This window comes from Vigna unguiculata, chromosome 6 (genome assembly GCF_004118075.2).
Source record: "Vigna unguiculata cultivar IT97K-499-35 chromosome 6, ASM411807v1, whole genome shotgun sequence".
In the NCBI taxonomy this organism is placed as follows: domain Eukaryota; kingdom Viridiplantae; phylum Streptophyta; class Magnoliopsida; order Fabales; family Fabaceae; genus Vigna; species Vigna unguiculata.
Window position 1 is genome coordinate 31897816 of NC_040284.1, and position 23974 is coordinate 31921789.

Here is a 23974-nt window from a genome sequence, read left to right on the forward strand (position 1 = left end):
GCCTTAAAACTACTGATTCTTTCACCGTTTGAGTTGTAATTTTGAGTGTATCCTATGAAAAACCAAGATTTTTTTTTTCTTTTACTTGTAAGAACATGGCAACGATCTTTTTGAGGTTAGATCAAAATCTTCTTTTGTCTAGCCATTTTTTATTCACCGAAATTCTCGAAATGCTATAATTGAAAGCATCGCATAAAGAAGATGTGAATTGTTTTCACTTTCTTTTTCCTAGCGGTATCATAATTGACAATGGAATCAAAAACAGAAAAATAAATTCATAATTATTTGCAAAAAGAATAGAATTATTTATAAAGGTTTCATACATTACATAGAACAAAGAATGCCGGGATATAATACAATCCACACAACCTGTTAAACTTGAATAATTATTAATCCAACAAAACCTTTATGACAAGTTTTCACCTACAATCGATAAAGAATCTATTGATATACAACCGTGAAACAAAAACAAAACATTTTGAGTGATTATAAGACTGAATACATGCAATAACTTAAAGTTTATAAAAAACGAAATTATTCATTTCATTTTAATCAACCGTTATTTAAATACACTTTACCATGTAGAGAATAAAATCTGCATCCACATCGGACTGAAAGTTTTGCTAAAATCCCCTGACCTTGACAGAACTGTTTCTGTTTGTCTCTTTCACAGGTTGAGTCTTGTTCTTGTCATTCTTAGGTGAAACCCTTGCTGTTTTACCTTCAATTTGGTCTTTCTTGGGCCCACCTCGAGCAAGACCAGAGGATGCAGTTCTTTCAGCAATTCTCCTCTGACGTTCATTCCGCAATTCTTCCATCCTCTTCCTGTTCTCATCTTCCTGTTTACCATCATAAGCATAGTTAAGTGTTAGGATTAATGCATGCTATGTGAAAAGAAGTGTTAGGATTATATAACAATGCTTCTGAACAATTGAAAAATCACCATACCTGTTCCCTTTTGCTCTTCTGAACAATAGGCCTACTAGGGAGAGATGGCTTTCTGGCCCTAGAAATGATTTCAGGCTTGCCCTTTCCGGAGGAACTGCGCAAAGCTTTTGACTTCTCATCCTTTTCTGAACTTCTTGTTCCAGAAGTTTTGCTTTTGCTCACACTGGTTTTCACAGGACTAGCAGGAAGGTTGTCATTCAACTTGTCATGAGAATGGTCAAAGGAGGATCTTCTATCAGTTTCTCGTAAGGAAAAGTCAATTTCATAGTCCAATGCTCGTGAGCCCTCAGCAGAATCTAATCCAGAATCACGTTGTAGAACTACAAAGAGGTCGCTAGGCTCCTGGTTCTTCGATAATGCACGTTTCTCATTTGAAGAAGCTGCATCACTTTCAGGCTTGTTGGCATGAGTTAGATCTGCAACCATACTTAAGTCCGTTTTCCACTGGTATCCAGAAAGATCATTGTTTACTAATTGACCCTGAATCATGAAGGAATCATCAACGAGAGTTCGTTCACTTCTTTTCTCGGATTGGGAATGACCATTCACTGGTGAAGTGTAATCACCATCAAACACTGCAGCAGACACAATTTGAGGATCAGGGCTCCTCATCTTTTCCAAATTTTCAACAATAAACCAATCATCTGATGTTCTGCCCTTTGTTTGTAATGAGTCAGCAGCAAAAGTAGATAATGGATCACTGTGTTTATTTCCTGGTTCGTTTGATCTATGTGATAGCACTATTTCTTCACCCACATTATCCCTGCTCTTTGTAACTGGACCGATGTTGTCTACATACTCATCCAGCTTGGATCCGCCTTCATTTCCTCCATCTCTATTAGCCACGATAAAGGAGTCATTTGGAACTTTAGGATTCTTGAGAACTTCTTTGAAATCCAAGTTTGGAGTTGAACCAGCAGCATACGCCATTGTTTCTTCTGAGCTTCTCACCATAAAATGTTCATCCCTGACATCAATTGACTTCATCCTTTCTGGTCCATCAATTCCAGTACCCTCATCTATCTTCAAAAGGTTCTGGAATGCACTCCAGTTGTCGTTATTGTTTCCTCCTTGGGATGCATCACTCAAGTTTTCAGCGATATCCTCCTCAGTCGCATCACTTGATTTAGTTACCTTGTGTCGGGCTGCTGCTTTTTTCCCATTAGCATGTTTTTCACCTTTATGGACCTTTTGCAGAGATTCAAGTGCAACACCGACCTTTTGTTTGATGATTTGTTCATCTATGATATCGTCATCTTCTGAAGATTCGTCAGAGACTCCATCCTCATTTCCATTTCTCCTTTTTGGAGTGATGTAGTTAATATTACGAATCACAACTGTTCCAGATGACTTTCTTCTGTGCTTTCTCCTCTTCTGATCATCCTTCGATGAGTGACTGGAGTGATTCTGTTTATCAGAATCAGACTCACTTCCAGAATTAGGATCACTGGATTCTGACTGCTGGTCTTCTTCATATTCTTCTGCTCTTTTCTTATGGGATTTATCCTTTTTGGTTGACGATGGTTTCTGATTCACTCCCATGTCAGAAGACCATTGGACATTCGGTAGAAGGTAAGGTGGAACAGTCTGCATATTAGTCATAGGATATCCTTGGTACGAAGGCATTTGCGGAAGATTATACATGTACGGAGGCACATTGTAAGGCCAGGGCATTTGCATATGAACATTTGCTGTATGTGAAGGTTTCTGATCTGGTGTAGGCAGGTTCACATCTGCACATGGCATTCCTTGATATTAAATAAACAGTCTACGGCTTATAATAGTATAGAATAGTATATAATTGATTGTTGAGTTTGGTTTGGGTATGATAATTATCAGATTTAAAATTCTGGGGATTTGGATGTGAAGATTTCTGTAAATTTCAAAATTCATAATATAGTCAAGGTAAAGGAAAAGGAAGAGAGAGTTAAGAAAGTACCTTCTTTTTTGTTTGATGTAGAATTTGATGTTTCCGTTCCGTCACCAGAAGCAATGCTATTCTGGTCATTGACGGTTATATCATTTGCCAGTATGATTCCTGATGATCCAGACAATGAGAGAGCCGGTGGCAAGCTTGACTGCATAGCGGCTACTTCTTTTATCCAAAGATCATCTGCATGCTTTTTCTTCCATAACTCCTTAAAATTAATGCAGGCTTCCCTACATACATTGAATATCAAGACTAAGTTGATTTCAAAGGTAAAGGTTTCATGTCAATGAGGCAAGGTCCACCAGTCCAAAACCATAGGTCACTAGTTTTAAATGATTTATCATATCTCATTGTAAGTAAGAAAGCAGTTACGTTTTGCAGAAATTTCCCCTTAATCTGATATACTGGTATGGCATAGTCCATCAGTACGTGTGACATACAAGATTACAGTTAGAGTTTAAAGGAACTAAAATATTCACAAGAATAGGTTCTCATTTCTCAATGATCCTTAGAAAAACAAGGAATGAGAGAACTGACATCCAAAGGTAGTTGAACCTCCATAGCAAAAAGAGGGATCCCCTTAGACAAGTGAAATTTCACAATCTACAAAGTAGGGTCAATTGTTATAATAATTTTAAGTCAGGAAAAGCAAGGGAAAGTTCTTTTGAGGCACGAAAAATAGCATTGAAATTATGAGTAACAATTTAATTGACGATAGTTTCCCTTTTACGGTGTACAAGTAAGAAAAGTAGCAGTTCCAGTTCATACCTTAATCGGGTTGCTCCAAATGCATTTGCAAAGTATATGAGATCATCAATGCTGTCAATTTCAAATCCAGCAACAAGACCACGTGAATAAGCCATTGCTTGCTCCTTCCGGAGTAGTGCTATTCGAGATTCCAACAGACGATGCAGGGAAACCCTTATCAATACAAACCAGAAGTGTTAGGAAATGCTTTTAAAAATTAAATTTCATCGATAGAAACCATTGAAGAGAGAGAGAAAGTTACTTTGAGCTTTCCTCTTCTTTGATGTCAACACCTTCAAGTACATCATTCAACTGAAACAAAACAAAACGTAAATTAAGAAAAAAAATAATTCGGAGATTATTAAGTAATTCAAACATTTCTTTAAGAAATTAAGTACCTTCGCAGAATCACTTAACCTCCTTGTGTTGCCATTGTTTTGTGGCACGATTCCTAATACACAATAAGATTTTAGTAAGAAAATAGTTCCAATTAAACAGTGCATGATTAGGTGTGAATATTATGCGCACATACTTCATTCAATCATGGTCGTTTGACTTAATAAGTACAATTGTTGGAATTCAATTATAGCACCTAACACTGAGCAATTCATGCTGCAATATCCATAAAACATGTTTAAGATGCAGCTTCCAACAGTACCTTCATCAGCAGTTGCATTGGATATCGATAAAGCATTAGCTTGAAATGAACTTTCAATCTGAAGAATTTCGTTTTCAAGGCTAACGAACCTCTCCAGAATAGCCGGTGTGCTGACAAAACGCACAAATCTGAAAAATACACCCCACCCCAAAAGAAAAGAGAGAAGACGAAGTGAGCAAAATCAGCTTCATAAATCTTAAATTGATGAATGTGGATGCTGAATGAAGAAGCACAGGAAAAAAAATTACACAAAATCGTTAGTTTTTTTTATAATTTTCAGAGTCCTTCCTCTTTTCTCGCCTTCAACTGAATCGTACTTTTCAATCACTCCCACCCCCCAAAAAAAAATCTATGAAACCGCTGATTTGTTATCATTCAAGACCTGCAATTTGTTAATCTACCCACTGATTTGATTTGACAATATCATGTACTTTAACTAAACAAGTTGATGGGTGTCAAATAAAATGATTATTAGTAGGGACAAACAAAAAGCGACCTCCATAGCAATCTAAGTACTAAATAATTAGTATCATCATGAAGAGGTATCTATCCATGGTGGTAATCTGAGTGAAAATGATTAACCCTTATACTAATTGTATGAAAAAATTGAGAAAGTAAGTTCTTTGAATATCATTCCCATTCCATATGTACATATCACAGGCTTCAATTACCAAGGTATTGATTCACGGGCTCTTTAATTTCTATTGGAAACGATTAGGAAAGTTGTTGAGATGAAAGAAGAGATTGATAACAATGACTAAGAGGCCAGAAAAGATAACGAAAAAATGGATAGAAGCAACAATCACCTCTCAAAGGTGGCTCTGGTGAACCAGAAGGCAGAGTTGGAGGGAGGCAGAAGCTTAATGGAGTATCCACCTTTGGAGATCTCATCTCTGACGAATTTGAGATGAGAAACGAAAGGCTCAAACAACCCAGAAGCTATTTTCTGATGAGCACCTCCACAAAAGACTAACAACTCACATCTGCAAAAGAAAAAAGAGCATAAAGCAACCACAGATGCAAAAGAAAAGCACCCAGTAAGAATTGGTTAGAGCAAATAGCAACGAAAAAGAAAGAGTTGAGGGTGACCTGGTTCTGGTGGGAGTGAGTTGAAACAAAGCATAGTCCAAAATGGCCTTGGAATTGGAAGCCATGTCAGAGCATATGGGAATGGATGCTTGGTGAAGTAAAGAAGGAAAAGAAGAACAAGAACAACAACAACCTTAGTAGTTGTTGCTGTTGTTGTGTGAATGTGAGAGAGAAAGAGTTAGGGAGAGAGGAGGGAAATCAAATGCAGCATGGCACATGGAGTGTGAAGTGGGGCAATAATATTATAGGATTTCAACGCCCTCACCACATGCAACAGCGACACCTTCTGCTTTGTCTGCGTATCTAACTCCTTTCTTTCCTTTCACAAAAATCAACTAAGATAAACTCATCAAAATATTGGGCAGGGTAACTTCTATCAAAGAGTGTGAAGCATTGTTAAATTTTCATCTTATAAAAAAAATTATTTTTATTTTACTATTCATAGTAGAAGGATTGTAATTATTTGTTTGTATTGGGGGAGTGAGTTTCCAAGAGATTATGATTTGATAAAAGACATTATTGGAAGCTTTGTCCTCTGTTTGGTGGGTCACGTTTGGTCTTGCTAAAGAAGGTCATTAATTATAGGGTAGGAGAAAGAATATGCTCCTCGGATTTAATGGCTTCTTCTTCTTCTTCAAATTGAATCGCAGTGGCATTGTTGTCTGCATTAGGATTTTAAGAGGACAGATGATTCAGTTGAGTTTTATGTGTGCTTCACCTAATGAATGAGACTCTTATTAAAGGACCATCCACAGTAACATACAATTATTTTCTCTATAGCATTAAACCAAAAATTAAGACATGAAGACAAAACAGTTCCTTGTCTTATGGTCATGCATTTACTCTTTTCGATTTTTTTGAAGTTTTCATTAAGGACAAAAACAAATAGTTTTTTTTCTTCTTTTTGTATAAAATAACACAAAAACCTTAACCATTTGGAGTATTACTCTGTGAAAAAAAAATGGTTGAAAAGAATAAAGTGATGAAGGTGTAATATGATTTTGTTGAATTAAAAAAAGAGGTGGATCTGATCTGAAGCCAACTATCAAACAGCTGTAATGCTCACTTTAGGTGGAGAAAAAGGTAATATGCATGTGTGGGGTTCAATGAGTTGTGTTCTGTTGTGTTGTGCAATTCACATCAACACCTTCTAAAACAAGGCGACAAAATTTCTCATGCAACTTGACCATTCCATGGATATTTTCCTAACCCTCATTAATTATAAATTATTTTCTTAATTTATAATTCAAATAAATGTGAGTAGAGATTTTAATCAATACTGTGAGTGGTTTAAATTATAACATACACCCGTTTTCATATGGATAGTTATTGGACAATGCTGTTGCATAGGAATCACAACATGTGCAAAATGCAATATTTGCTTTGTTTCCAATAATGGACCATCTTGGAAAACTGGAAATGTCTGTCTTTGTTTTCAGAAGTTGATGGTTCAGAAAATTATACCCACAAATGAATCCAAACCAAATGAAGAAAAAAAAAAACATTTAATAGTTTAATCTGCATCTGGTTTCTCTACCCTGAGAATAATCCTAATATCGGGTAGAATCACATTAACGCACACAGTTCAATAGATTTAATGGGATTGGTCTCATAATTATTTTTTAGTTAATTACTGAACTATAGTACACAATTATTACAGGAAGTTAATTTTTAATTTATTTTGAAAATTTTGAAAACAGTACTATTTAATAATTCAAACAATTAGATAGGGACTCTTAAACATGTAGCAGTCTCTATAGTTTCTTTTTAAGAGTCAGACCAACAATTAAAGTTACAGTGTTCGCCACCAAGTCAAACCTTTCCACAATACCTATTTTACATTTATAAATTGAAAAAGGAAAAATACTTAGATAGAAACACAACTACTTATGAATGTTCTAGTTTGAGACCGAAACAAGTTTAATTATTATTTAATTAGTTTTAGTGTTTAAACACTAATACTCTATTAATTTTAGTGTTTTTTCTTTGAGTATTTGGTTGACTAATAGTAAAATTCATAATTATGTAATTTGTGGTGTAAACTATAAAAGTTTAACTCAATTGTCCCTTCTGAGAACTTGGGTAAAAATATTAGAGGAAATCACATTTAGAATGAGAAAAAAATAGTGTGCAGTATAAAATTTGTAACAGAAATAAAATAAATATGTTTTTTAAGCTTTTCAGGTTGGTGTTGTTTGTTCTATTTGATAGAGGTTAGGTGTGAATTTTATACCTGTTTGTATTTTCTTTTGTATATGATGATAAATGATGATTTAAAGTTTGGGATGATAACTTGATTAAGATAAAATATTATTTAAACAAATAAATATTTCTATTACTAAAAAATAACTAAAGAAATATTCGCATAATATCAAGTATTTTGGTTATATTTTAATAACTACAAATTACATTTTGTATAAATATTTTTAATGTTTTGATCTTTTTAACATTAAGTTTGAGTGATTGAATATCAAATTATAAATTTACTTTACTATGTAATCTATAAATTAAGAAAAATTCGATAGTATATTAAGAATTACTAGTTGTAACATCCTATATCCAAAAGTTAATTTTTTTAATAGTTTCATTCTTTTTATCATTAACTAAATCTTATCAGAATTCGTAAAATGGTGTGGATATTATTTTTATTTAACAAGTTTCTCTGCATAATGTCATATTTTTTAACAAAATAAATATATTAAAATAATATGATCAATGAATATATTTGAAAGAACAATTAGAATATCATTAAAGACGAATAAAATTGAAAGAAAGAAAGAAAAAAGAAACTTAAGGACATAAATTATCCACTAAAATTACTGTGGATATGTACATATAAGATGTCAAATCGGCTCAAAAGAAAAGTCTATAGTATGGGCCTGGATAGAGGGTGAAGCAGTCCATTTAAAACATGGAAATTGGGACTTAATTATTGATTTAATCTTATAATTTTGTGGTTTTGTTCATTTTAGTTTTGATGTTATATTTTGATTCAATTTAATTCTTCAATTTTTTAGAAAGGTTCAGTTTGGTTTTTCAATTATTTATAAAGATTTAATTTTTTGTAAAATTTTAATTTAGTCTCTTTATTTAAAATTTTGATTCAATTCAGTCTTCTATTTTTTAAAATTATTAAATTGTCTTATCCTATTTGAGATGAAATTAGTAATTAAGCTTAATTATAATTTTTATATACATGTTAAAATATATATTTTATAATTTATACATCAAATCAATCCATCTAAATGTAAAATATCTGAATATTTAAGTGAAGTGCAAAAGATAAAACAATTTGAGTATTTAGATGAAGTCATTTGATTTATAAATTATAAAAAAATATTTTAACATGTGTATATAACTTGTAATTAAACTTAATTATTAAGTTAGTCTTAAATTAGAGAAGAAAAAATTATATTGTTTTAAAAAATTGAGGTCAGGATTTTTAATCAAAATTTAAAACAAGAGAGATTAAATTAAAAAAAAAATTACCAAAATTCAAAATTCAAAACAAAGATTGGTTTTTTACCGTAACGGGCCCAATCTCGTAAATCCAAACAAGGGGGAGAACAGCATGGATCCAGTACCGAGCAACAAAATAAAATTATAGAGCTGGACCACACCCTAAACGCACAATAGGCAAGGACATGAAATTGAGACTCCTTCTTCTTGCACCTCCCTTTTTTCCTACAGACCGAAAACATAAAAGTTCTACATTATCTCCATTAAAATTATAATATAAAGGTCAAAATTATCTCCTGAGTCTCTTTTTCTTTTAATAAATTTTAAATTATTCAATCTAGAATGTTGAATCCGAAAGATATTTTCAGATATAAAAATATGTTTCAAAACATATATTTCGAAATGAACTTACAAAATATATACAAAATATATTTCAAAATGCATATTTCAAAAAATATTTTTAAATTTAAAAATATTTTTCAAATTATACAATCTATAATACATTTAAAAAAAATACCTTTTAAAATATATATTCTAAAAAAATTCAAATTTGAAGATACTTTCCAAAATTCATAATTCAAAATACATAAAAGAAAAATCCCTTCACGAACGAAAACCAACACCAACCCAAAATGTCCAATGAAATAATGGAGGAAGGTGCAGCCTACTCGGAAAAAAAAGGGAAAGTGTCAATGATAGGTAGATTAAGAATTTTTTTAATATATTTTAATCAAGAATAAAATAAAGATATTACATTTTAGGAACACGAAGAAAAAGAAAGGGAGGTACACCAAAAAATGTGGTAAAACACGAATTTAAAAGCAGAAATGACAACAAAACTAACAAAATAGTGAAGTTTTTGTATTTTTCTTTTGTTCTGGAATTTTTCGTAATATGATTATTCATATTTAAATCTATTTTTATATAAAAGTTGGCAAAAAATATCTAAATCAAGGCGAAAAATCCATTCAATAAAACCAGTGAGCTATATATCTTCGTAGAAACAATATGCATACAAATTATGTATGGTGTTGTAACAGACAAATTAAACTTAAGAAATATACAAAAGTAATTTTTATTTGGACACGTGCAGAATAGTGTCTTTGACTTTTGTTTGTTTGGGGTTCAAGGAAAAAACATATGTTGTATGAACAATAGTGTCTTCCACTTTTGTTTGTTCGGTTGGGGCTCATGGAAAAAAAAAACGAATGGGCCAAATAAAACACATGTTATATGTATATTGGACAAGTCTCGATTATGAACATATGGATTCATATGGTTCATCCATGGAATGGATTCTTAAGTCTAAGTCATCCATTCATACTGTTATGTAATAATATATACAAATCATTTTGAACATTGCATTTATAACATCACAAAAAAACCAATATCATCTATTTAAAGAAATCACTAGTATTTCGTTTTCAGATATTAATCATACATACACATTTATGTATTAGTTAAATTCATTTTTTTAAAGTAATACTATAAAGATAATAAAAATAACTGTTACATTTTACTTTTTATGACATTTGTAAAAGATGTCATTTAATGACACCATATGATGATGATGATATTTAGAGTGTTATTTTATATATTATATGATGAGAATTATTTTTAATCGTCATTAATGCAATGTTTAACTTCATAGTGAGTATAGTGGGTATAGTTTAACTTCATATATTATATATTATAGGATGAGAATTATTTCACAAAACATATACAAACTATACCAACTATAAAAAATAAATAAATAAATTATATAAATATATATATATATATATATATATATATATATTAAAACATTAAATCATTTATATTTTTATTTATAAATTAAAGTTAAATTAGTTAATTTATCATAGCATAATTATTTCTTACACAAAAAACACGATAAATTTGTAACTATATATACTTATAAAAATGCAAGTACCAATGTGATATTATCTCTTTTCAAAACTCCAAAAATCACTCGTTGATAAAAAAAACAATGACAAACAAAAGAAGAATTACTCTCCAATCAAAGTGAATATTATGTCCATAAATTAAATCATTCTACCTTCCCTATTTTAATTATTGAAAAATTTTAGCATAAAAAAACAGAACTTCTTATTTTGAAAGATACGACAAGGAAACCTAATTGGATTCTGAAATTTATTATAATTTCTCATCTCCATATCATTGACTTCATAAGTTGAACAAAAAAAAACTGCAAATCCTGAAAATCTTCCGACGATCATTTTTTCAACTTTATAGTAATAGAACAATACGGAGAAAAATTCAACATTATTACCACACAAGGAACATGTAGAAAAAAAAAGTCACTTATATATATATATATATATATATATTATTTAGGAGAATCTTTTTAAAAATTAATTAAATTAATGTTTTTAAAACTAGTCTATATATAAGCTAATAATAAAAGTTTAAAAAAGTTATATAGAACGTATACATAAATTAATTTTGATTTGTTTTTTATTTTCTTAAAAGAAGTTTATGAATAAATTTGTTGAAATCACTGTATAGTCGAAGGGAAAGGAAACTTCTATTTTAGTTAACAACTAATTAATATATGTATTTTGGGTTATGTTGTGTTATAGGTATGACTTGGTCGTTAAAACCAAGATCTCCAAATTAAACCATAATAAGATGATAGATGAAGTGAACATGGCTGAAAATAAAATGAGTTGGTTTAATTATTCAGTTGATTTGCGTAAATAGTGAACAAAACGAGGTGGAATGGTTCTTTTGACTTGTTTACTTCTCTTTGAGTTGAACCTTTCAAAATCTTGGCACACCAAAGAACGGTCCTAACAGTGCTAATTTCAACAGCTACCATTGAGCCCAACTCAAGACAAAACAACCCAAATTAGGGGCCTGAACAAGTCCATTCCAATCTTTGCTCCAAATTTCGTCACTTTATTTTATTTTATTTGCAGAAACAAAAACGAAAAATGGGAATCATATACACTTATGTAACATTTCTAAGGTTCGGTAATAACACTAACAATTGATATTATCACGAATCGAAGCCAGATTGTGAAACAATTTGAGAGTGTGTTTGAAAGCAAAACACGTTTTAAAATCTCATGGTGCGAAAAATGGTAGTATTCACTTTGATATCAAAAGTCACATCAACACGCATTCATTGTTAGATGCAGAAAGGAACCAGATTGAATTCAAACTGATACAATATTTTAATATCAAATCATAAATGCAGAAGGGTTAATACTATTAAAAGACTTGGAACTTAAGAAAAACAATGCAGCGCTTTTAAAAGACACATAACATGTGTCATCATGCTCTACCAAATTGAAATTCTTTATGCAGAAGAAGTTGTAAATGGAAATCAACGTGACTTGAAGACTAGAACACATATTTCAAAATCAATTATATTGACTAATAATTTTCTCTTGTTCTTTGTAAGGACAGAGAATATTGAACCTGCTGCACCTTCAATCTATAAGGAATTCAATACCAAATTCAAGTTCATGCTACCCCACACTCTTTAATTGCTATACATTTTCATATTTTTTTCCTATTCAAATCACATTAATATTAGGACAACACAAGGGTTTCAAATTAATGGGTCATATTTAGGATTTCAATAGAGCGGGTAGGATATGGGTAGTAGCTCTTCCATACCCTACCTGCTGCATAAATATTCATCCCTTACCCGTATTCATATCTGTCAGCTATCCATTATGCGGGTATTCACCTATTTTTTTCATATCCGTTGGTATCCACAGGTATTTACAAAATTATTTAAAAAACAAATATTTAATTATAAATTCAAATAAAATACATCACTATCATAAATTTTAAATAAAAAATTCAAATAAACTCAAGTTCATACAAGTCCAACTAATGATAAAAATAGATATAAAATGGTGTTCAACACAATGAAAATTATTTAATTAGTGTTTTGATTAATAAGTCGACTTTCTCCGATCGATTCCTGAAAAACAAATAATAAATTTCAACCGCCACGTGCCAAGTATTCTTATTTTGATTTCATCATTTGACAACAAACATACCATAAACGTCACTATCTATATAAGGTTTAATGTATATGTCCAATTTCAAATAAAGAAAAGAGAATAATGTCAAGGGGTGTACCTGAAAGAATATAACATACCAATACTTGAAGTTGGAAGAATGAAGATAAAAGACAAGACAAGACAAGACTTGCAACTTAAAAAAAATAGATCATAATGTTTTTTACTAATATATATATATATATATATATATATATATATATATATATATATATATATATATATGAAGGTATTTTTGTGAATTAAAATTTAGCGGATACGAGTATCCACGGGTACGGATACTATAATATTCATACCTGCCTTATTAACATACGGGTATCAAAAATATCTACGAACAACATATATCAATTTTTAATATATATTTTTTATTTGTTGCGAATTTTATCCACAAATATAAATCTTTTTGACATTCCTGGTATATTTGGTATATTTAATAACTTCATAATTTATTATTGGCGCGAACGTCTTCTGTCGCAGTCAATCCCAATTGCTATTTTTTTCATTAACAGTTATATTTTCATCATGTTATTAAAGTTTATTAACTTACGGATTTGATCGTGATAGGTGGTGTTCATGTAGCAAATGCAGTAAACATTACAAGAAAATACCCCGCAGTTGTGGATTAATAGTTAATGTTAATTGAGTTAATTTTCTGTACAAGTAAAATAATATATTACTAATATGTATATTATTTTGTATTTATGTTTATAAAACACAAATACGTAATAATTTGTGTACCCATTCTTAATTCCGAAAGGACCCCAATAGAGAGACATGTTACTCTATTAATTTTTTTTTTCCAACTGTAAAGTTTTACACAAAAAGTACACTGCTTAATACAATCAGTTTATATCTATACACCAGTGAGAAAAAAAAAAACTAAATTAAACTCCTAATTGGGACCCGCAACACCTCTCCAGCGATTTAATTGTTATATATCTTAATTCAAACTTAAATTGTTCATGAAATTTACAATGATATACAAAACCAACTCAGTTATTTAGGAAATGACACTGATTTAAGACGGTTAGACCTAATTAATTAAATTGTATAATCAGTAACAGCTTTGATGAATCGTTACTTGACCGATTGAATCAAGTTTCGCAACGCTTTGACATTTCAGCTTCTAAAATCTCACGTTCAAAAAAAGTCATTCATGAATTTAATTAATATGTTTTTTTTTTTGTATGTGTGAAAGGGTACAAAAAATAAGATAACAAGAAATTTCGAAGGAACTGGAAAGAGATACATATGCTGAAGAGAACACATTTGCTTTCAAAACTTTATTGTTTTTACAAATTCAAACCTTTTTCTTTTTTACTTAAAGCGTGCAGTTCATCATCTTGCTGTAAGAATTATTCTGAGAAATTCTTTAGCTCTTTGAAAATGGCATATGTGCATATCCTTGTTCACTTTTGTCTGAAGTAAAATTAAAAACTTTATTGTTTCCACTTAATATGGGGAATTGATCATTTTTGTATTCAGTAACAACAACCGAGAAACTTTAGGTAGAGTGGGAACAAGATTAAGTTTATTTTATTTATATAATAAACTTTTAAACAATATGACAAAAAGTAAAGATAATAAAACATTCAGTAAAGTACAACTATATCTTAATAGTGTTAACAAAATGTGACGTTGATTGGGACCAGCATCCTCGTATATTTATATCACCTTGGTCCAACGGCCATACGTACGTTCAGACGTATTTTAAAGCCATCTACGAAATAAAACAGAAAAATAATACATTTTCATCATCAATTTGTGCTTCATAACATAATTAAGCTCACTACCTAATACGTATTAAGGCGTTTTTAGTCTTTACACTGTTTGGCTATAAACTTGACCACAGTAGTGTTCAACTGCCACATAATATTCCATTTATATATTTACGGTGTTCTTAATTAGTTCAACCCATGCAAAAGCTGGGTTATTTCAACACAACTATTCTTCAAATTCTTTTATACTCTGTAGTATCACTACAAAATATTAAACGAAAGTAAGTAATATTTATACTCTTGAAGGTCAGTGTAATCACAACAATAAATTAATTATTCTTTTCACCTTATAATGATAAAAAAGTTGTCAAATACAAATATTACTTGGAGCTTGCCAAGTCTTAATTTTTTTTTTTAACTTTTTACCATTTATTAACATCTGCAGTTGGCATATCTTATCATTTATTTAGTACTTCATCACTAGCTGGTTATATTTTATTATCTTAGCATTGTGCATTAGACTAGTTTATTTTAATTTATCAATAATTGTTTAAGGGAATCTCAAAAGTTAATTTTCTTTCACAAAAATCAAACAGTCAATACAAGTTTAATAATTCACTTAAAATATCAGTACCGAAGAAAAAGAATTTAAAAATTATTGACTATATTTAGAGGGTTATTTTTTATTCTAACGTATAGGAATGGTATCCACCCAAATAAAACTTTAACCCAGTGAATGTGAGGAAATTGTTTTGGATTACATTTATTCGATTTCTTTTCAAAAATAAACATGTATAAAAAAATATTTTCCGTGATTACAATGTAATAACTTTTTCATAAAATTTTATATTCTGAACTTTTAACTAGTTAATAATAAAACGGTTATATAAAATAGAAATTAATAATTATATACTTACTTGATACAGGAGTAGTAGCTAATTTTTCTCATTAATTAAAGTCCTGGAGGAAACAACCCCTAAATTTCCCTCAAATTAGGGTAAAAGAATGACCACGTCAGCGAATTAGTGTAGCCCATCCCCGCTAAACAAAACACGTATTTTGGAACAAAAATAAAGAGAGAAAACCTACGGATACGTACTTACGTGTTTGAAGGAACAAATGTAGTTCCAAATCTGGATCCATGATAATCAGAAAATTCAAATGTTTTACTCTTTTTGTTCTCTGTCTTCTCCGTTCAATTACCTAGTATTTTCTATAGTCCACCATAAGCCCTTTTTCTCCCAAATTTACACACTCTCTCTCTCCCCCTATACATGTATATATAAATAATACACACCTATCTTTGTCCCTCAGATCTTGCCTACGTTAAAAACCCTCCCCGCACAAAAGAAAACACAAGTACACAACAAATTAAAGTCTCGCTTCTCTACGAAAGAAACAAAACAAATTATAAGCGGTAATTAAGTTAGGGTGTGAAAGGGAGCCATGCAGCGTTTACCCACCAAGTTGATGAGCAAAATCGGTGGTCCAGTGTGCGACGTGTTCATCAACCACCGTGGGATCGACACGAAGAGGAACGTTGCGGGGTTGTTGTACGATAATCTTACGAGGATTGGAGTGAGGTCGTTCTTGGACAGCATGAACATGAAACCAGGGGACAGGCTTTTCCAACACATTGATAGAGGCATTCTAGGATGCAAGGTTGGTGTCGCTGTCTTCTCTCCTCGCTACTGTGACTCCTATTTCTGCCTCCACGAGCTCGCTCTTCTCATGGAGTCCAACAAAAGGGTCGTTCCCATTTTCTACGACGTTAAACCCTCGCAACTCAGTGTCAAGGACAACGGAACCTGTCCTCCCTCGGACCTTCAGAGATTCGCCTTTGCACTTGAAGACGCTAAGAACACCGTGGGATTGACGTTTGATTCTTTGAACGGGTAAATATATACATACATTCACACACATCTTTTTCTTTCTCTGCTTTGGGTTAATGGATCATGATTTATATTAATTACATGAACCTGGGTTTTGTTTTGATTAATTTTGTTGTGATTTTGGTTTCAGGGATTGGTCGGAGTTGCTAAGGAATGCTTCGGAAGCGGTGATCATGAACTTGTTGGAGGTAAAGGAAGAAAGGAAGTACGCGAGGAAGCAGCGTTGAATGCTTCAATGTTCATAACGTGGATAACCACAATATAAAATTTGCATATATATTTTTTTTCGGTATATAAATATGGGTTCCTAATGAGAGACACCATATGCTGCAACCTTTAACATCACTCAATTATGTGGCCTCAATTCGCTTAATATTAGGATTAGGCTTCAGCTCCAAATTTTTCTTAGAGTAAAACTATAGTCAAATTGGCTCAACGGAACCACAACAAACTGCTCTAAGATCAATTCCTTTGTTGTATCAGAATTCTTTTATTATTTCATTATCAATACAAAATTATTTCATTATTTTACCTTTCCTTCTAATTTTTTGGTGCTTTCTCTTATTTTTTTATGATAGAAATTTGCTTGACGCACATTTTTACGTTTGCATCCGATAATTTGTGATTTATTGGACATCATTAAAAGATTTCAAGGTTATAAATCGATAAAGTGTAGTTTATTATTAACTACATTTTCCGCTAGTACTGTATATATTCCACAATATCACCCTCATAGTTCAACATTTAACACAAAAGCAAACACTCCTGCATTGTACCCGCTAAAACTAAACCCTGTTTGGTGAAATAATGCTGCATTCAAATTCATTTTTGTTAATAATTATGTAGACTAATAAAAAAATTCAATTTTTAAATTTTATCAATGTCAAAAGTATTTTTATCATTAATGTTTTTATTTATTAGTAAAAATCACATTTATCCATATTAATAAAAGCCGCCAAGAAAAAAAATCCAATACACTTTAAAAACTAAAAATCTACTGATTATCATTTTTTTTTCAAATTATGTGTTATATTAGAAACTATACATTTTTTTTTTTATTTTGCAAAGGATGTTCTCTGAATTTTTTTATACTAAATAGTGATATCTTCTCCTTTCTAATTATTGAGTTAAAAAATAAGTGTTCCAATGCAACAAAAAATAAAATTAAACAATACTCAAATTTTCAATTAAAAAAATATTTAAAAAGGTAAATAGTAAGTTTAGTGAAATATATTTTATTTTATTTTAAATACAATAAAAAATGCAGTTTTAATACAAAAAAATTTAATTTTATTATTTTTATTTAAATATTTTTAATGGTTAAGGTAATTAATTAAATGCATATTTCATCTTCCAAATAAAGTAATGATAGGCATCATTATGAAGTCATTATCACGTGTGTTGTTTATTATAAAAAATATATATATTAATATGTAATTAACATTGAAACTATTCTTTTTATACCATGTACTTCTTATTCTTTGTTTAGTTAAAAGGCTTAATGATTCATTAAAATCTAATTGCTTTAGATTTACTCTATATTTAAAATTCGTAATCAAATAGTATTTATCTATTAACTTAACTTTTAAATTTTGTAGAACTAATGAAAACTTAAGCATTATACATTTCTATTATCATTAAACAGATTTATCAATTATTGTCTATTAAATATTTCAAATATTTTTAAAATACTTATGAACTGCATAAAATCCTTGCTATATCGTAGATATAAAGAAACTTGATTCGTACCATGCTTATCGTAAAACAAAAAATTGGTTACGAATACTTTCCCTCTTACCATTAACTTTAAACACTAGCGTGATTGTTTTATTTAAAACTTGGTTTAATGTTAAGTAGAGTAAATAATTTTACATTGTCACACAATAAAATCTACGCTTAACAAATTTTTTAGGATAAATGTGTTAAAATAATAATAAAATTCATGTTACGCTAGGATGAACGTATATTGAGGATAGTACTTATATCGTTGGAGTTTCTATACTAACTAAAAATAAAAAAAATTACTATAGTATATAGTGAAGACAAACATTATTTAATAAATTAATTTTGAAGTCTACATTTACTTATTAAAATGATATAAAATAGTTTATTATTAAAGTTATGATGTTGTATGTGTAATTGTTGCATGCAGGAAGAAGATGTGGTGAAATTGTGATGAGAAAACCTTAAAGTTATATTTAAAATTATTTAAAAAAGGTAATCGTAGGTGAGATTTGATGGCATGGAGCGACAAGGAAGAATTTATCCTGTAAATTCTTGGCTTCTTCTTTACCGTATAAAGTAGAATTCAAAAATCAAAAAGCGGATTTCTACTTTATAGTTCAGATGTCGGTGGGAGTGACATTTAATACCATTTGATAACACTTTGTAGTCAACTAAAAAAAATTACTTTTTTTTTTTTCTTTTCTAATTATCGATATTCATCATGATCCCCTTTTATGTTTTTTTACATTGTTTTAAACTGTCCTTCACTTTAATAATTGTTTTTTCAAATATTGTTAATTCAATTAGTTAACCGATAATTTCTATAACCAATTTTTTTAAATAACGTTATATTTAGAAAGGACAAAAATATAATGTCCACGAACATTCATAGATAAAATTCATAACAAATAAATAGTATTTATAAATATATAGTATTTGTGAATAACGACGGATAAAAAATTATTTTAATATCTATTTTTTATAAAGTAATTGAACGAGTATCATATTATATGTATAATATTTATAAAAAGAATTAAAATTAAAATTTAATTTATATTTTATTATGTTAAATTTAATTAAAAATAATATTTAATTTAATTTATGTTTTATTTTTTATTTTTTGTGATTTTATTTATATTTTATTTAAAATTTTTGTAAATTATACATATTTTTAAATATTCACAAATATTAATGATATCCAAAAATTTTAAAAACTCACGAGTATTTTTTAAAATTATGAATAAATATTCATCAGTAATTTTTAACTATATTTTCAATGATAATTAACTTTGAAATAAAATATTTAAATTATATTCATATACACATTAACAATACTACTATATTTGTTTGTTTTATGCCGAAGTGAAGTGGGTGAATTTGACTAAAAAACGAGATTAAAATTTGTAAAAAATATGATCTATTTGATGAAAAAAATGTGTAAAAACATGTTATATATTAAATGATATAAATATTTTTAGATTAATTATATTAACAATATGTATATAATAGTAAACATTTATTATAGGGTGGACCATAAGTGTGATACAGGAGTCACAACTTCCCAACAATTTTTATTTTATTTTATTTTTTATATATTTAAAAAAATGTGTATATTATTATTTTATTTATATTAATTTTGACGATATTTTTTATTTTATTTTTATATTTTTAAAAATATATATTCATATATTATTATTTTATTTATATTTATTTAATTAAAAAAAAAACTTTTCTAAAAGTTTAAAAGTAATATTGTTTTCTCTATTATAATTTTTTATATTTATTTATTTGATTTCTCTCATTTAACCTTTATTTATATATATATATATATATATATATATATATATATATATATATATATATATATATATATATATTATTTTCATCTTAATTTCCATCGTCAATAAATATATATATATATATTATTTTTATTTCAATTTTCATCGTCAATTCTTTAATAATTCTTTAATAATTTGTAAATATACTTTGTTGATACGAGGAACCAGATAATTAAAATATTCCTTTTAAGAATATAATCGACTATACACCCTGCCATAATCGGTTATGACCTTCCCAAACACAATGCAAGTTATTCGTTGCTTATAAATGAATTTGGTACAATAAAAGACATTGTACACATAAAGCACAATAAAGCACAATATAAGCAATATAAAATTAAAATATGAAAGACAAAATGGTCATTATACTCATTAGGTGCAACCTGCAACAAAAATTAGTACCAAACGCACTTTCTCTTCATTCAAATCATACCAAATTACCGATTTTAACCACAAATATTTTCCACCTTTTAATTTCTACATAGTGTATATATTCAAATCTAAACACAACAAAATTCACTCATTTTTATATATTCTTAATGTATTCATCTTCACTGAAAATTAAAACTGTTTTTAAGTTTAAAAAACGCATTAGAGGTTTCAAAATAGTCAATAACAATTTAAAAATCTACTATGATTTGACATGCCTCCATATGTTAATTTAAAGTGATTGAGAAACCAAAGTAATTAATTAAAATTCCTCCACTATTTACACTTGTTGATCAATTTAAAGGGATAATAATATAAGATACAAAGTCAATGATTGACCAATTTACAATAATATTTTGGAACTTGTGTTAACAAATGAATCATCTTATAAATTGCCTGGGAATCTTACGTTCAAATGTTTATTAATACAACTGAACGCTGACTATCAAGTAATAACAAATCCTTGCAGAACGTTCTACCGGGTGGGGTACTTAAATAAGTTTTTTTTTTTTTTATAGAAAATTGATTTTTTTATTATCATTCCTGTCATAGTAATTAAATAAAGTTACTAATGAAGTATTTGCAGCAATATACTTGTTGTTATACGAACGAACTATACTTCCTAGATAATTTCTCAAAAAACATATGTTTAGATAAAATGGTTATACAATTAATTTGAACAAATTTAAACATTTTATGTTGAAACATTCAAAATAAGTTATTATATGGAGGGCTTAGTATATGTATAGACATAAGGCTAATTATTATTTTTATTTTCTAACTTCCTTTTTAAAGTTATTTGGTTTTATGATAATAACTTATTTTAATTTTCAAAAGTTTGTTATATCATTTGTATTTATATAAACGATTTACAAAACATTTTGATTTTGAATTAAAGGATTAAGAAATGAATTTTAAAATTAACTCAATCTTACAAAATTGATTTATAGGACCAAGTTTGCATCCATTTATTTATTTTAAATTAACTTATTTATTTTAAATTGATCTTATCTCTGATTAATATGTGACTTCCAGCACACTCATCATGTCATCGAGAACATAAAACTTCACATTAATAGATGATCATCATGTCAACATGAAACTTGGCATTAATGGAGGATCTGATATGGAGTGAAACAATATGTTCACTAACAATAAATTTCACTATAATAGACTCTAATAATGACTCTGATATTATTTTAAGAAGTAAATTTTAAACTTAATTTAATATTACAAAATTGACTTATAAAATGATGTTTGTATCTATTTATATATTCTAATTAATCTTATTTGTAGTTGTAATTGATTTGAGACTAAAAAAAAAGACAGACACATTTTTTGATACAAAATATAAGATCAAATAGCTTTATAAAGGCAATCTTAATGTAAAATACTTATAAACTGTATACAAAACTATTATATCTATTGATTGTTGTGCTAATGAAAAGGAGAAGCAACCTGTCTGCGACATATGTGTTGTAGGTGTATTGAGGTAAGTGTTTGATAAATGAAGAAAAGAATAGTTTAAGGTAAGAATATAAAGATGTTAAAGACACGTCATAGCTTGCAGAAGAAGTAACAGTTTGGAATAAAAGAATAGAAGCATACGCGCAAAGAGAAAATGAGTGTTGACATTTTATTGTGACTGTTGATTTAGTGAGTGAATTGAATGAGAAGAAAACTTCGTGGTCTTTTCAGTTTAATTACTTCAACATATTGGCCCAGTCCAGGAAAAAGCCCACACCACGCACCACCACTCAAGTCCATGCCTTTCTTAACACTCACTTTCTTCATGTCATCGTCAATACACCTTTCTCCTCTATATTTACCTATATTTTAAAACAAAGTTTCTATGACGTCATTTTGACCATTATTTAATAATTTGTATAAATTTAAGAATAGTTTTTTAAAAAAATAACTTTTATAATTTTATAAAAAATAATAATTAAATAATAAATTTTAAATAATTTTAGAATATAAAAAAAGTGAAAATAAAAAATAAAAATTACTTAAAAGATGTTATTTCAGTAAAAAAAAATTTGTTAAAATTAATCATTAAAAATCATTTTTCAATGGTTTATGAACAAGTATGTAATTTTTTAATTTTAGGTTAAAATCTAACTTTTCCATATATAAATGTAACTCTTTAATAAATTACATAGGCATGTTAACCACAAATTTCAATTTTTTCTCTAATAACTCGATTTTGGTTTAAAGTATTTATTATGACGAAACTAAATCAGTGGTCTATGTTGTATTTCATTATTATCCAATAACAATTAAACTACGAGACAACAACAGGTCCAGACGAATATGAGTAACCTATCTCATAGAAAAAAATTCACTCCATTATCTATTTCATTATTCGGATAAATATCACAAAAAAATTTACAGATTTATTTTTATTTACAGTATTCTTAGATACCATACCACCAGTAAATATACTTGTTTTTTTTAAATAAAATTATGTTAAATGGACTTTCTCTTATTGAGTTATGATGACTTTTTTCAATTTCATTTTACCAATTTGAATGTGTTCAATTTCATTTTTTTTTTTAAATGGATTAATACGATGTTTTCCCCTCGTAAATAGTGGTATTCATACTTGTCTAAATAAGAGCATAACTAAAATATTTACACTTATTATCCACATACATTTATTAATAATATTCATTTGGTGTAGTTCCAGAATTTTTTGTAATCTCTAAATTAAAAACATAACTATTGAAAACAATTTTGGTGAGTGTGGAAAATATTTTTTATAAATTAAAGATTAGTAGTATTTTAATTATTTTTAAAGTTCCAAGTTGAATTTTAATAACTTTTTGGTATTTGTCAATGACAGTTTTTATGATATCTTGAACTCTTTAATATTTATTATAAGAATTTTAGTTATAATATATTTACTTGATATATACATAATCTTAATTCTTATATGTCAAATTTAAGACATGTATCCAATTCAAAAGGTTAAATATTACTAATAAGCATAACACATGTTCTCACCGCGATTTTCAAGGCAACTCCACTGTACTTTGAAGTCATTTTGTTATTTCATTGCAATGGGATGAGAGGTGCAAGAAGAAATTATAGAACTGCAAAAATGAATTGCAGCATGGGAGAAGAAGGCCCAAGACAACTTAAAATGGGCATGCACCAACCTGATCCAATTCCACCACACCACAGGAAGCGCTGGGTACACCACAAGGCCCAAGAAGAGATGAGTAGAGACATATTTTATAAATCAAGATATTATTAAGTACTAACTTTTAATCTAAATTTTATCAGAAAATAAAGATAAATAATAAAATATGAATTTCAAGAAGTAAAATTATATTTTCTAAAAATAAATTATTGTGTTAATAAAAATAAAAACAATTATTTTTGTTAATTATGTTATAACATTAAATTATACATAAAATAGTGAAAAACATACTGACAAGCCGAAGCATTATCGACCCTACATGGCTAGAGTTATTGTTG

The 23974-nt window shown here is 28.7% G+C and overlaps 2 protein-coding genes across 2 annotated transcripts; one reads left to right on the forward strand and one right to left on the reverse strand.

Annotated features, from left to right (window-relative positions):
• Positions 1–351: 351 nt before the first annotated feature.
• On the reverse strand, positions 352–5712 carry LOC114187681 (COP1-interacting protein 7). The gene is made up of 9 exons (XM_028075988.1): positions 5373–5712; positions 5090–5266; positions 4284–4411; positions 4024–4076; positions 3888–3937; positions 3647–3799; positions 2888–3108; positions 949–2681; positions 352–839 (listed from the first exon to the last, which is right to left on the reverse strand). The coding sequence occupies exons 1-9, from the start codon at positions 5435–5437 to the stop codon at positions 624–626; spliced, it is 2796 nt and encodes a 931-aa protein (XP_027931789.1). The 5' UTR covers positions 5438–5712; the 3' UTR covers positions 352–623.
• A 10213-nt stretch (positions 5713–15925) lies between these two features.
• On the forward strand, positions 15926–17009 carry LOC114189231 (TIR domain-containing protein-like). Its single transcript, XM_028077949.1, has 2 exons — positions 15926–16502; positions 16630–17009. The coding sequence occupies exons 1-2, from the start codon at positions 16054–16056 to the stop codon at positions 16724–16726; spliced, it is 546 nt and encodes a 181-aa protein (XP_027933750.1). The 5' UTR covers positions 15926–16053; the 3' UTR covers positions 16727–17009.
• The last annotated feature ends 6965 nt before the right edge of the window (positions 17010–23974 follow it).

Bases quoted from the DNA above. Each gene is read 5' to 3' on its own strand.
- LOC114189231 (XM_028077949.1), top strand. From the start codon at position 16,054: ATGCAGCGTTTACCCACCAAGTTGATGAGCAAAATCGGTGGTCCAGTG. The intron at 16,503-16,629 runs GTAAATATATAC...TTTTGGTTTCAG, and splicing joins ACGTTTGATTCTTTGAACGG to GGATTGGTCGGAGTTGCTAA.
- LOC114187681 (XM_028075988.1), bottom strand. From the start codon at position 5,437: ATGGCTTCCAATTCCAAGGCCATTTTGGACTATGCTTTGTTTCAACTC. The intron at 4,077-4,283 runs GTACTGTTGGAA...ATTGTGTATTAG, and splicing joins CAATGCAACTGCTGATGAAG to GAATCGTGCCACAAAACAAT. The intron at 840-948 runs GTATGGTGATTT...GATGGTAAACAG, and splicing joins AGAAGAGCAAAAGGGAACAG to GAAGATGAGAACAGGAAGAG.